The sequence below is a fragment of the Camelus dromedarius genome, chromosome 10, assembly GCF_036321535.1.
Source record: "Camelus dromedarius isolate mCamDro1 chromosome 10, mCamDro1.pat, whole genome shotgun sequence".
Classification (NCBI taxonomy): Eukaryota; Metazoa; Chordata; class Mammalia; order Artiodactyla; family Camelidae; genus Camelus; species Camelus dromedarius.
Window position 1 is genome coordinate 64,988,359 of NC_087445.1, and position 14,269 is coordinate 65,002,627.

The 14,269-nt window shown below is 46.8% G+C and overlaps 1 protein-coding gene across 1 annotated transcript in view; it reads right to left on the reverse strand.

Moving 5' to 3' along the window:
• BRINP1 (BMP/retinoic acid inducible neural specific 1) overlaps nt 1-14,269 on the reverse strand; it is a 159,780-nt gene that overhangs the window by 11,910 nt on the left and 133,601 nt on the right. Inside the window, exon 7 of the mRNA XM_031450321.2 lies at nt 13,693-13,915. Coding sequence (XP_031306181.1) covers nt 13,693-13,915 — 223 coding nt within the window. The remainder of the gene's footprint in view (nt 1-13,692; nt 13,916-14,269) is intronic.

The window sequence follows — 14,269 nt, forward strand, 5'->3', positions numbered from 1 at the left end:
CCCTACGTGAAACAAATGCACAATGGTAAACAGGGATGGGGATGGAGACCTCCCTGGCACTGTTGGCTTGAACAAACCCTGCACATCACTCGTGGCTAAGCCCAGCTGCTGGCACGCATCTCCAAGCCCCTCACCCGGATTGTGCACCCTTGGGTTGCTGCAGGACTTGGCCTCACAGCCTTCCTTATCCCCTTACATAGGGAAAAGTGCAAAAGATATTCTTAGTTAAAAGCTTCACTGTCCCGTGATTGGGAGGGTGTCTTGGCTTCTGTGATTAGCAGCAGGCTGCCCGGAGCCAGCCTAGGGTTACTTATGGGCTTGTGCCTCTTCCTCAGGAGGACAATTTTGTGCATAGAATAGGTATTTGTCACGACTTTGCCACCCCCTGCAACACACACACACAGACACACACAGACACACACACACACACCCCACTAGGTCAGGGACTATTAAAGTAGCAGTGTACTCCAGTAGGGGGAGCAATCTGTGGGTTTAGTGCGGCGGATTCTCAGCATTCCAGAGGGGAACGATGCTTGGACAAAGTTTGGTCCATGGGAAACAGAGCCCAGAGAAGTTGTGTGACTTGCCCGAGGTCACTCAAGCAGTACCTAAAGCCTAGAACCAGAATCTTCCTCTTGAGAAAGGACCCCATACACTGCCACAAATGTGTCCTGTTCATCTTTTCCTAGCTTCTCCCAAAGGGACCGACAGCATTTTCCCTGGGGACTGTGCACTGTGCACTGTGCACTGGACACTGGCTCAGAACTGGTACTAATGCTAGGGGGCACACAATGTCACTGAGGTCCACTAGTCAGACTAAGTGTTTATGAGGGTCAGGCGATCAATGGAGTTTGAGCTCAGGTGCCTCTCACAGTAGGTCCAGTGGCTAATTCCTGTGGTTATTTCCCAGGATCCAGAACAAATACTTGGGATTATTCCGTAATTGGAATACCGAGCAACTGGCACAATACTCTTCTTTCCCATTTCTGGTACCCATGTATATTATATATATATAAAGTACATATATATATAATCACCATATAATATATATATAATCACCATATGATAAAATAATATTATGGAACATTTTCTCCCTTTAACTAGCCTCCAAGAACAACCAACAAAATATGGACCTAGGCTGAAGCATGTAACAAGGGGCGTAAACCTTAATATAAATCGACCAAACAACAATCTTGATTGACAAAGGTTCTAAAGGGCAATTTTGTATCACAAAACGTTTCTTCACAAGGTCTCTGAAGAGTGCACCTCCCTCTGCACTAAACTCTATTGCACTGGAAAAAGAAACAGATGAAAACCCAGTGATGTGTGAGGTATGACAGGTGGCCACTCCTCCCACAGGCAGCAGATCTCTGTTCCCTCCCCTTGAATCCCGGCAGATTCTACCACTCCTTTGACCAGTATAATATGGCAGAAGTGAGTCACACAGTTTATGGGACTCAGATCTCAAGAGACTACTTCCTGTCTCTTGGCAGATTCCTTCCTGGAGCTCTGAGGACACTGATGAGCAATCTGGCCATGCTACTGGAGACACCACATGAAGAGACCCTGGAGACAGAAAGCCCAACTTTCTGGCTGTCTCGGCTAAGGCACCAGACATGTGAGCTTTCTCAGACCCTCCAGCCCAGCCCAGCTGTCAGCTGAATACCAAAGAGTGACTTAAAGTAACTCCCTGTGCAACTGAAGGATTGTCGAGCCAATTCTGGCACAAATTCCTGACTCATGGATCATGAGCATGATAAAAATGATTGGGGCTTTAAGGTCCTAAATTTGGATCAATTTGTTATACAGCAATACGTACTCAAACTTCTGTATACCAGAAGCCCCCAAAGAGAATTCAGGGCATCTGTCCCCATTCAGGTACTACCAAGCCATGCAGCTGTATTAGCTAGTAAAAATGCCCCTCCCTCCCCAAGCCTCCAGGCTCTGACCCCCAGGACCTGTGACTACGGTACGATACTTCTCCCAAGACTGCCTTCTGTTATTGGCACAGTTGACGTACAGACAGGGAGACTATCTAGGTGGACCTAATCCAATCAGAGGTGCCCCTTTAAAAGCAGAGATTTTTCTCTGGCTGTGGGCAGAACGAGAATTCAGAGATACCTGAAGCACCGAAAGAACTTGCTGCACCTCTGTCCCCTTGAAGATGGTATGGTCCATGCGCAAGGACTGGAGGATGGTCTCCAGGAGCTAACGGTGAACTCCGGCCAATGCCCAGGGAGGAACAAGTAGCCTCAGTCCGACAACCACAAAGAACTGAATTCTGCTAACAATGGACAGAGCTTGGTAGGTTCTTCCCCAGAAGCTCAACATCTTGATTTCTGCCTGTGAGGCATCAGCAGGAGATCCAGCCGTACCACGCCCAGCCTCCTGACCCGTGGAAGCTGTGAGATAGTAATGTGTGTTGCCTTCCGCCTCTACACATGCAGTATTGTGTTACAAAGCAGTATGAAACCAATATGCTTACTCTGGCCAAGCCACTCTCCACTCTGTTTCATTTCACTCTTTAATAAAAGGATAGGAATAGATTAGATGATCTTCTAGGTGCCCTGACAGCTGTGACATTTTATGATTTTGTAATATTAGGCCATTTCACCATCTTGAGGCCTCAGATTCTTAAGGTAACGCATGAGTACAAGTCCAGTTTTTATTTTATTTTACATGCTCACTCCCAGATCTCTGTGAGCAGAGGTGCCCCCGTCTTGTCGGCGACTCTACCACGACCCCTTCCATAATGCCTGGAACCTAGTAGGTGATCATTAAATAGATGCTGAATGAAGGAAGGAATGGATAGATGAAGATTCAGTGTAAATATTCATGTATATATTGTTTGCCAAGAACAAATGAGGACGCCCATGTTGGACGGCAGAGAAGAAGGAGCATCATTTCATAATGTCGGGCCAGTCATTCATCTCTGGAAGCCTTAGTTTTCTCTCCTGTAAATCTGAGTCTAGTCCTGATTCTCGCTCCTCTACCAGGTCATCGTAAGGGTCAGATCAGACCAGTGCTATGACAGCCCTCTGAAAATAAAACAACCTGTACATGAGGTATCGGTCTTACACACCACGTATTTGTCTTGCTTATCATTTACTTTCTAAAGTTAGGAATGTCGCTAAGCCAGATGGGGTAAATGTATTCCCTGGTTATACCAGAATCCGAGTGCCTTCCTGCCGTCATGCTGCCCCTGCCGGTGAGCAGCCGCACCACCTCGCAGCAGGAGCCGTACCCGCTGGGGTGCAGCGCTATTAACATCTCCTTAAGCAGACGGTGTCGGTGTTAGAAACTCCACTCAAAGAAGCCTGGCTGGAGGCTGAGGGTGTCTGCTGACAGGACGGGAAATCACAACTTGTGGTACCAAACCAAGGAATCTGGGACGTTGCCTCCTAACCGGGAGTAAATCATTCTTTTCTAAGATTGTGTACTGAGGAACCCAAACTCAGGAAAAAAACTTCAAAAAGAAGGGTTCTACAGCCAAATACATTTGATAAAAATATGCGCATGACCCTTTCTCTGTTTAGTTTTTTTTTAATTAATTCAACATTTCCTGAACTTTTTCAATGACCCACTTCCTCCTGTCCCCTCAGCCCCGTCACCTCTTCACAGCATCCTGTCAGTTCACCCTCAGTTTTGCTTGGTTTTGAACAAGTGCACGTATAGTGAGGTGAGACCATATTTATGGCAGCAAAGAGAGGCTTCTAATCCATCCAAGGTTAGTCTGGTCCCCGGACCAGCAACAGCAGTATCACCCAGGAACCATCCCAGACCTACTGAACCAGAAACCCTGGTGGGGGAGGGGGGTCCAGCCACCTGCTGTTCAAAAAGCCCTCCCGGTGACTGTGAATGAGAACCACCGCTCTACTCCGTAGGTCTGTGGTAAGGCTCATGTCAGCACAGAAGGAAACACTGAATCTTTTTACACCTGGGAGAGAGATTCCATTGATTTTCTAGTTCACACTTTGGAGTTCATTCCTTATATATATTTCTTCCAATGAATACTCATCACTTAAATGATAATACACAAACTCCACTGCGAGGTCTTCAATCACTCTGTAATTTCATCTCCAAATACTGGTCTAATCTTATTCTATAGCAACAAGGACAATTGCTACCAAGAGCTAATATTTGTTGACCATTTACCAGATGCTAAAGACTCTGTGTTTATATCCTGGGTGATCCTCATAATAGCTTAGTGGAGAAAGTATGGTTACTGTCTTCATTTTATAGATGAGGAGACTGAGGGCCAGAAGCTCTGAACATACAGCTCCCCAGGATTTCATACCATGTTGTCTGGATGTACTCAGTCTTGATTTATGTGCTCTCTCTGATTTCTGATTTCCTATTTCTGGGTGAAACTAGTCTCACGGTCAATTCTTCACGAGCATATGCTGTTTTCTTGAATGGACAGCCATTCTCTCCACCCCCAGTTCATCCCTCAACTTCCATCTCAAATGCTCTCTCACTTCAGTTCAGCCAGTGCTGCGTCGTTACATGCCAGGCACTCTGCCTGTCACTGGGGGGGGGACACACTGGTGAACAAGGAAAACAGAATCCCTGCCCTCACAGAATTTGTGGTCGGGAAGTGTGGGATTAAACACTCAATTGCAAATGTGCCAAGTGTTGGAAAAAAATTCCATGCGGGAGGCAGTAAAGATGTACTGTTGGCAGTGCAACCCTGTCCTTTGTGTCGAGACAAGCATCACTGAGGCATGAGGGCTGGATCTGAAATTTAAAGGATGAATGTTATCATCCAGGCAAAGAGAAAAGGGGATCCTTGTAGTCTCCCTGACAGAAATTTATTTCTCTCTCCTCGTACCTTTACTGCTATTCAAATTCTGTGTGTATACAGTGGGAAGCATACTAGAATCTGTTTTATAGGGTTGTTGTAAGGATTCAATGGGTAAATTATGTAAGGCATTTAAAGCTGTGCCTGGTACATAATAGATAAGTCATTATATGTTAACTGTTATTATCATTATTTATTATTGTAGTGGTGAGTTAGCAGGAATAAGAGTTTCTGTCTCAGGACAAGCTCATGTAACTGACCTGCATATAAGTGACTTAGCACACAGCTGTCACCCTCCCTTCCATCAGGCTGATCACAGTCCTTTGAAGCCTGCATGCTTCTGGTCCCTGCAAGGAACAAGTCCACTCCCCGAGAGTTAGTTTCATTTGCTCCCAAACCTGCTTGTGCCAGTTGTATGTGCTATTATGAGATCATGGAATTAAAAGTCAAATCAATTTTTTAAAAAGTCAGATAAATCAATGGAATGTGAGCTGTCTTATTCTGTGGGAACTCGTTCGAACTCAATTGAACATCAATTTAAATAAAGGGGAAGTACCTGAAAAAGCTTGGAAGAGCTCGTAAAAATCTACAAACATTTAGATTTGCTTCTTAAGAGTCTTTAAACCATTGCTCCACTTTGAATAAACCAAAGTTGGAAATATTGTACAATTACCAGTGTGGTTTATGCAAAGCCAGCCAGGAAAACGTCAAACAGAATATACCAACACTGTTTAAAAAAAAAAAAGAAGTGTTGGCCTTACTTCAAAAGGCTGGCCAAGAAATATATATCTATATGTTTTTAAGTTAAAATAAATGGTGTTTGTATATGTGCAGCATTGTATACAGCTCATAATTCCCTATTTTAACTTAACTTTTTCAGTTCATTGAGACCATCATTGATCTCTAAATTTGCCTGAGCGAGAGCCTTGTGCTTGATTTCTTATTATATGCTAAAAGTGGCAAATATACGTTCTTTTATTGGTTTTATGATGGTAGATATTATTCTTATCTCCATCATATCAACTGGAAAAATGAAGCTCTGATCCCGTAATATGGTACCCAGGTTACATTGTTAGTAAGTGGCGGTGCACACCTTAGCCTGTCAGACCCCAGAGTCTGAAGTCTTAAGTATCTGAAACCCTGTGGCCTCCCTCCTGCATTATTACATCCTGCTGGGCTCATGCTTTCTCTCCTTGGATGGAAACATCTGTTGAGTAAAAGCAGAAACAGTGTCTCACCCCACATCTAGCATCTGCTACTTACTACTGTGTTCTGGATCATGTTTACATTGGATCTGTGCATTTCCGTGTAGGTTATCACATATATTATATAAACTGACTGAGACCTCGACTCTGTGGGGTAGCTCTTCTTATTATCCTGATCACACAGGTGAGGAAACACAGGGCTCAGGTAAGTTCGGAAATTCTTTAAGGTCACACATCTAATAAGTGGGAGAGCAGGGACTGTCAGTCTAATAAACTGAAACTGACTTCAGTTCAATAAAATTTAAGAAGTCGCACCCGTCTGCCCCACTGCAGGAGTCTATGGAGATTAAATCCACAGGCAAGTAAGCATAGGGTTCAGAGAGAAGAATCAAAACCTGCGTGGGGATGGAGGCTCCTCGTCATAGAGATAATGACTGTCTCGGTAGCCAGCAACTTTCCGTAGACACCAATTAAACACTGTCTGGTGCGGACGTTCGTTAAAGGCTGACGTGGCCCGAGGACTGGAGCCTGAGGAGTATGCCCCCGAGAGGTTTTCTTCTCCGCCATGCATAATTGCATTGTGCTTGGCTAAAGCCGGGGCGGCTGGGTCAAGGCCATGTGAATACGAGACGGAAAAATAAACCAAAGACCTGGAGTCATCGGAAAATGCCAATAATCATACCGCCTGCCTTCAAGTGAAAGTCCACGGGTCTCTGGCCTCTACAGAAATCAGGATGGGACGTGGGGCAGAACAGCAGGTCGCGCTGACATTTATCGGTGCTAGGAATTCTTCTTCATCTCATTGAATTTAATAGACTCTGGGAAGTGTCTGCTTCTGTCCCCCCCCCCCCCCCCCACTGGGGTGCATTTCCCAAAGTAGTGGACTTAGCAACAGGATTTGGATACAGGTCAATTAAGGACAATCTCTATTTGCAATTTCCATTTTATCGTACCGCCAGGATGGTCACTGCCTGAGGGCCTGGATTTTAGCCATGATTCCCTGAGTGACCTTGGATAAGTTGCTTTGCCCTAAATATCTTTATTTATGAATGAGGAAGACAGTATCTTACCGTATCTCTTGAATACTTTGTTGATTGATTACCCCATTTCTGACTTACATGCTGTTGTCCCAGACACTTAAAAATGCTATAATTATTGTTTTATGACACAGTATTTGCTTAGACTTACATGCATATGATTTTTTTTTGTTCACTATTCCTTCTTGTATCTTAGATTGTCCTTATGGAATAATTTTCCTAATTTATACAGAATGTCATTTAGAATTTCAAAAAATATACAATATATACAATATAATATGTGAAAAAATCCGTAGATTATTGTAAGGCCATGAGACATAATTTAAATTTAAAAATATTATGTCAACATGCCTTTGGGACTCCATTTCAAGGAGAAAATAATTTATTTGTCTATTCATTGAGCAAAGTTGTTTGAGTAGCTCCTGTGGGCCAGTTACCGTGCTAGGAAATTATGCTACGAAAGTGGTGAAAAGCATGGATCTGGATACACGCATGGAGTTGATGGTCTCACTAGAGAGACAGGTGTTAATAAAGAGACAGACAAAGGTGACGTGGTAAACTGAGACTGGGGCTTCCTTTGGGAAGGCAGACTGCCAGGAAAGCATGTAACACAAGTCCCAGGGCAGCCTTTCAGTGCAAGCCTTTTGAGCTGAGATCTGAAGGGTACATGGGAGCCACTGCAGGAAAAAAAGGAAAGGGGGCACCTTCCAGGCAGAGGGAACAGCATGTGTGAATGTGGGAGGGAGCGCGTGCACTTTGTGAGCCGAAAGTTCATGGGACTGTAGCTGAGAGAGCCCAGGAGAGGCGTGAAGCACGGCGAAAGAGGCCGGAAGGGGCCGGATCATGGCAGACCTACAGGCCATCTTAAGATGTTGCTTCTTCTCCTAAGAGCAGGGATTCGTCACCAAAAGTTGTAAGCAAGGATGTTATGAGATCAAATTTGCTTCTTAAGGAGTAATTCTGACTGCCTCGTGGAACATAGATTGCAAAGTGATGAGGGTGGGTTCTGGGAGACTTAGCTCAAAGGCCGCTGTAATTTGGGGCAGAAGATCTCCATTTGCACTCGAAACTACTCATTAGAGTGGACCAATTAGCATCATCAGAAAGCAACATGGTTCAAAGATTCAATTACCGTTCTTCTACCAATATTTTGGAGTGGAACTGTTTCCCTCTCATTCTCTGTGAGCGATATTTCTCCTAGGAGTTGGGAAGGACCTCAGAACTCAGAGAGAACTGAGCCCAATTGTTTTCAAATTGTTTTAGCCAAAAAAAAAAAAAAAAAAAAAAAAAAAGCCTTATTTTCCCAAACGAGTTTTCATTCAGAATTCCCGTAAAGAAGATGGATACAGAGCTGCTCTGGTCAGAGGTGAGGAGACAGGAGACACTGTTCCCTACTCAGCCTGCACCCCGCCCCCTCCAAGCCTCCCTTTTGCGCCCAGCGTTCTCATTCTGGACTCCTTGCTGCAGACCCAGCCTGGATTTAGCTGGGGCTCAGGATTTCGGCCAGCTGACACAGGACCCAGCCAGGACTTGAACTCAGGTCTTCTGCTTCAAGAGTGTCCTTTTCAAAAGCACATCCTGAGGCTAGATAATGATGTTTTGAGGACAGAGACCCCTTTGCTTGTATCTTTAAGTGCCTTCCAGTGGTTGGCACGGGGCTGCGAGACCAGGTAGTCAGTAAACATTTATGCAATTGCACAAAGCCAGCAGAATTCATTACTCAAGCTTTGTTTTTCTCCCTTGCTCTCTTCCTTTCTTTTTCCTTTCTCCCTTCTCTTTTCCTGCCTTCCTCCTCCCTCCCTCCTTCCCTCCTTTGCAACAAGAGGTGATCTCCATCACAATGCAGTTTGTGGTCTAGGCAGGTGACCCGCACACCTGGGATCATCTTGCCTGAGGGGCTGGCAGAATCCCGTAGAGGTTACAGGAAAGGACTCTGCCTGGGTTTGAATCCTGCCTTTTATTTGCTGTATAATCTTCAGCAGATGAGAAAATCGAGACTCAAGGAGGGTAGTGACTTCCCCAGGGTTACAAGGCAAGCAGGTGATAAAGCTGGGATTTGAATCCAGGCAGCCAGACTCCAGAATCTTTATCCTTGATCCTCCATTGCCTGTTACAATAGATGCTCAATAAGGGGTAGTTACTATACTGTGATGATTATTATCATTATTGTCATTCATCTTATTTGCCCCACATAGGGGAGGGTCACCACTCGCTCCAATTATACTCAATTTATCCTTAATCTCCAGCAAAGATTCCTTCCTCCCCCAGTGACCCACGCCTCCCGGTATTCACAGCCTTGAATCTGGGCTGGGCTTTTGGCCAATAGGATATGGCGGAAGTGATGCTCTCTGACTGCCAACGCTAAGTTCTAAGAAGTCTTACCACTTCCTCTTAGTCTCAGGATGCTGCCCTGTTGCAAGAAGCCCAGGCCCCGTGGAGCGGGCACGTGCAGAGCCAGCATCAGCTGCCAGCTCTGTCCAGCCAAGTGCCCTGGTGACTGACCCCTAGCCCCAGCCAACCCAGCTGTGTCCAGTTAACCAATAGAATCCCGAGCGCTGGTAATAATAGTAAAATGTCGCTTTGAGCCACTGGATCTTGGGGTGAGTTGTTAGGCAGAAACTGACCACCAGAACATCCCTTTTGTCTTCCAGCCCAATATCACGGTGCCAGCATGCCTTGAAACCAGGCTGCAATGATCTGTATTTGACTTCTCGCTAAATTTTATAGATAAACACCTCTCTGACGTAACATTTAGTAACATAAAGAGCATTTGTTATCCTTAGGTATTTTATTAAACTCTGAGCCTCAGTTCCCTTATCTGTAAAATAGACATGGTAAGATAGTAGGAGGACCTAGATCATAACATTGTAGAGAGAGGGGAAATGGGTTAATTCCTGTAAGACGCTTAGAACAGTGTCTGACCTTTAAGATGCACATACAAGGATCCCCCACATTTCGAAAGTTTGCCTTATGCCACTCCGCTTTTACAAAAGACCAACAAAAGACATGTTTTTCCTAATGAAAAGAAGTCAGAAGAAAAAAGATAATTGCTTCTACACTTTATGTCATTTCAGCTTATGAAAGGTTTCATAGAAATGCTCTATGTTCGAATAGCAGGTGAAACCTGTACGAAGTGACACCTCTCTCTCTCTCTCTCTCTCTTTTAACCGAGTCAGGCACTTTGCTAGGCTTTTTGAATTTTTAAATCTTAATCCTCATATTTAGCCTGAAGGCCAGTATTATCCCATGTTGCAAACAAGGCGCAGGGACTTACGCAGAGCCTCGTGGTTAGTAAGGGATGGAGCCAGGATTGAGACCCGGTTTGTGTGCTGCTAAAGCCCGTGCCCTTTCCTCCCCCAGCCCGCCTCAATGTCGCCATCCTTCCTGACACCAGTGATGGCATCTGCTTGGTGCACTCAGCTCCCACGGGGCCCAGGACACAAACAAATCTGTAGAAGAGCAAGCGGTTCATTTGCAAATTCCAGCTTGCCCAGCTCCAGTGGCCCAGGGTCCCCAGCATTAGCACCTCTGTCTGACGCTGCTTTGTGGCAGGGAGGTGCCCTGTCTGCTGGTGTGAGAAATGCTCATTAAAGCCTCAGGTTCAAAGGGCCGGGAGCAGCCCACTGCCAGCAAGGAGGCTCAGCTCTCCCAGGAAAGCTTCAGAGGACTCAGCACAGATCCTCATTTCTGCGACCCCGCCCTCCCAGGAGCCAGCGTCCAAGACACATCAAATGGACACAACTGAATCACTTGCCAAGATGGGACGTGAGGCTTCCTCTCCAGGTGAGTGGAGGAAAGATGCAGTGATTAGAGCAACTTTTCTCATCTCAGGAGGAGGGAAGGCAACACTGTCAGTTCCTTCTTTGCGGGTCCCAGTGGTGGCCGGATGTTCCTAGCTGTCTACACCTGATGGCTTGTGGAGGGAGAGCAACTTACTCGCAGATGTGGACACGTGTGGATGGAATAGCGAAGCGACTTGCTCAAGGTCACGCAGCTTGCTAATGGTAAGGTGTGATCTCGTCCAGTCCCCCCGATTCTATTCCGTGTTCTTCCCATTATCCAGTTTTGTCCCTCCTTCCTCCCTTCTAATGTCTGTCCAGCTCCTCTCTCCTCTGGAGCGCTCCTGAGCCTTCCCTGGACCCGGCGTGCCTGATGGTGCTCTGTGCTCTGCGCCCCGCACACTCTCCTCACCTTTAACAAATGTGTCTTCCCCATGTCTTGGGGCTTTTGGACTTTCCACTTCATTCTCTGGGGGGACAACCAGCGAAACTGACAGGTACATTTGTTTCAAGTCTGGCAATGGTTAAGTGTTACCCTCCTCCCCACAGCTGCATCCCGTGTGGTCAGCTCTGGGGATGCACAGGTTCTTCACTTAAAGATCCGACCCAAAGCCACCCTCCCCTTATGGTGGTCTAGACCGAATTCCATCCCCCCAAATTCATATGTTCAAGTTCTCATCCCTAGTACCTTCCATTATGACTCTATTTGGAGACAAGATCTTTAAAGAAGTAATGAAGTTAAAATGAGGTCATTGAGATGAGTCGGAAGCCAAGAGGACCAGTGTCCTCATGAGAAGAGATTAGGACCCAGACACACAGAGAGAGACCATGTGAAGACACAGGGAGAAGAAGTCCATCTACAAGCCAAGGAGAGAGGACTCAGGAGAAACCCACTGCCGACACCTCAGTCTCAGACTTCGAGCCACCAGAACTGTGAGAAAATAGGTTTCTGTTCTTTAAACCACTCCGTCTGTGGTACTTTGCTACAGCAGGAGGCAAGCTGTAGGGGAGTTCTTCCTGACTGCCCACAGAACCCCTCCTCACCCCTCCTCTAAGGGCCATCTTTCAGGGCACTGGTACTGTGGTCATTTCTGAATGTCCTGCAGTGCCTGACGCAGGTCACGTGACAGGTGCCCAAGGGGTCTAAATGGAGTCCACTCGAGACACCCACTCACGGTGGCAGTTGGGGCACCTGCTGCAGATGACAAGGAAGCCACTGTGTGACTCCACCCCTTTTCTAGTTCCAGCTTCGTCAGTGTTGCAACAAGTAAGCCAGTGCCAGCAAACTGGAGGCAAAGCCAAGAGCTCCGAGTTGGTGGGAATGGGGAGAACAGAGATGAGCATGGCTGAGTGTACAGAGGGAAGGTTTCATTATGGGAAAATAGGAGAAAATATGCTCACTAATGTGGGGGTTTTAGGTTAATGGGAACTGAAAATAAGGGGCCTTCCGTAGTGGCTGGTGCAATCAGGAAAGACTTCCTGAAAGAGGCGGCATTTAATCTGAGTCTAGAAAAAATGAAAATAAGTGCTTGGGTAGGGGTGGTTGGGATGAAGGGAGACTATTTAGAAGAATACAGTGGTTTTTAAATTTTGAGTGCCCATAGAGCAGGGAGATTAAGAACATGGTATTTAGAGTCAGGGGACATCCTGTTTCTTTCTCTTACATCAGGGTTTCCAAGCCTCAGCACCACTGAATTTCGGGACCAGATAATTCCTTGTTGTGGGGACTGCAGTTGCACCCTGACATGTGCTATGGCATTCCAAACTGTCTTCAGACCTTCCTAAATGTTTCCTAAGGACAGTATCACCTCCATCAAGAACTACTGACTTACATGGTTGTTTTGGACCAATTCCTTAAACCTTCTGAGCTTCAGTTTCCTGATCTGTACAATGGGGGTAACAATCACACATAAAATATATGTTTTGTATTTTATGTTAGACTCTGTTAAGTGAAGGTGACTTAGCCTCAGTCTTTTAAAGAGGGGACCTCTTTTTGTTGAATTAAGTTGAACATGGGACCTCTGACTATGAAACAGATCAAAGCATCGCTGCTCTGGCGGAAAGAAACAGGAGGGGCCTGAGCTGCCTTCTCGCCCTCTCGTGATGCCTTCAGGGTTTCCATGAAAGGAAACCCCCAGGTGCAGCTCACACGTGCCCTGGGAGGATGGTGTCTGAGAGACTCCTAGCTCCTTCCCTGTGGGTCCCTGAGAGAGTGGGTGAACCCTAAGAGCTATGAAGGCACGCAACCCATCTGTCCCGTTCACCGCTGTGTTCTCCACCACTGATCAGAAGACTCGGTCCAGCAAGAGCAGGGCTGGGACTAGGGTGAGGGAAACAAGGCGTGGAGGCATTTAAGGGGGCACTCGCTCTCCAGCGAGGATCCTGCGCTCGCACGACCAGAGGTGCCTCCTTAACGTTTTCACGCTCGCTGCATCCTTTGCTTCACTCTACTCCCTGATCAAAGGCCCTCAATAAATAAGTTATTTGATTAATTAACCCAGTTTCTTAACCGTTAAAATGGGGATGCTACAAATCTGCTTTGCCAAGTAATTTTAAAATTAGATAATACATTTTAAGCAACCAGAATGACGTCACGTAGCAGTCAGGGCTATTCTTAATTTCTTTCCTCGGCCAGACGGCTCAGACAGACCACGGAGGCTGAACGTTCAGGGTGTTTTTAGGAAACAGAGAGAAATCCAGGGCAGCCAGAGGCCAGCAGGGGAGAAGCCAGAGATGATCCAGGAACCTGTCGGGTCTGGCCCACGCAAGGCTCCAAGCGCATCTTCCGCATGGCATGTTCCTCTGCGACACGCGAATGGCCGCGAGCGCCAGGTCTGGGCCTGCAGGGGCGGTGGCTGGGTGGCACTTACCTCTCTCGAGGCAGCTGGTGGTTGGGATTGTGGCGGCAGCGGACACTGAGGCCGAATAGCTTGCGGGCGGTGCGCTGGATCTTCTGTCTCTGGGCCTCCGTGGCGCTCTGCAGGAGCTTGTAGCGGTTCTGCAGGTCCCAGTCGTTGCCCCAGTGCTGATGGATGCTCCCGATGGTCAGGAAGTGGTTGCTGGGCAGACGCTTCATAAACGACTTAAACTCATCTAGCAAGAGACAGAGGCCGAGGGAGGAGGGCTGAGCCTGGCGGGCCCCGTCTGAGGCTGCCTCCAGGGCTCAGCCCCACCGACCAGGAAGGAGGCCGGCGATGGAGCCAGCTTGCTGGGGGCCTACGGACACGGCACCGGCCTGCTCTGCTCCCGGAAGGCAGTGAAGAGGCCACCGTGCTTTCAACCATGGCTCTTTACCATTCCCACTGCAGGTGTGAACCCGTGTCCTGCCTCCTTGCTTAAGACAGGGCTTTCCAAGCTTCTGCCATTCGAATGCCACCTTTAGAATGCCCTTCACATATCACTTGTCCTGTCTGTAGTTAATATTTTATTTGAGTTGATTATTTTGAG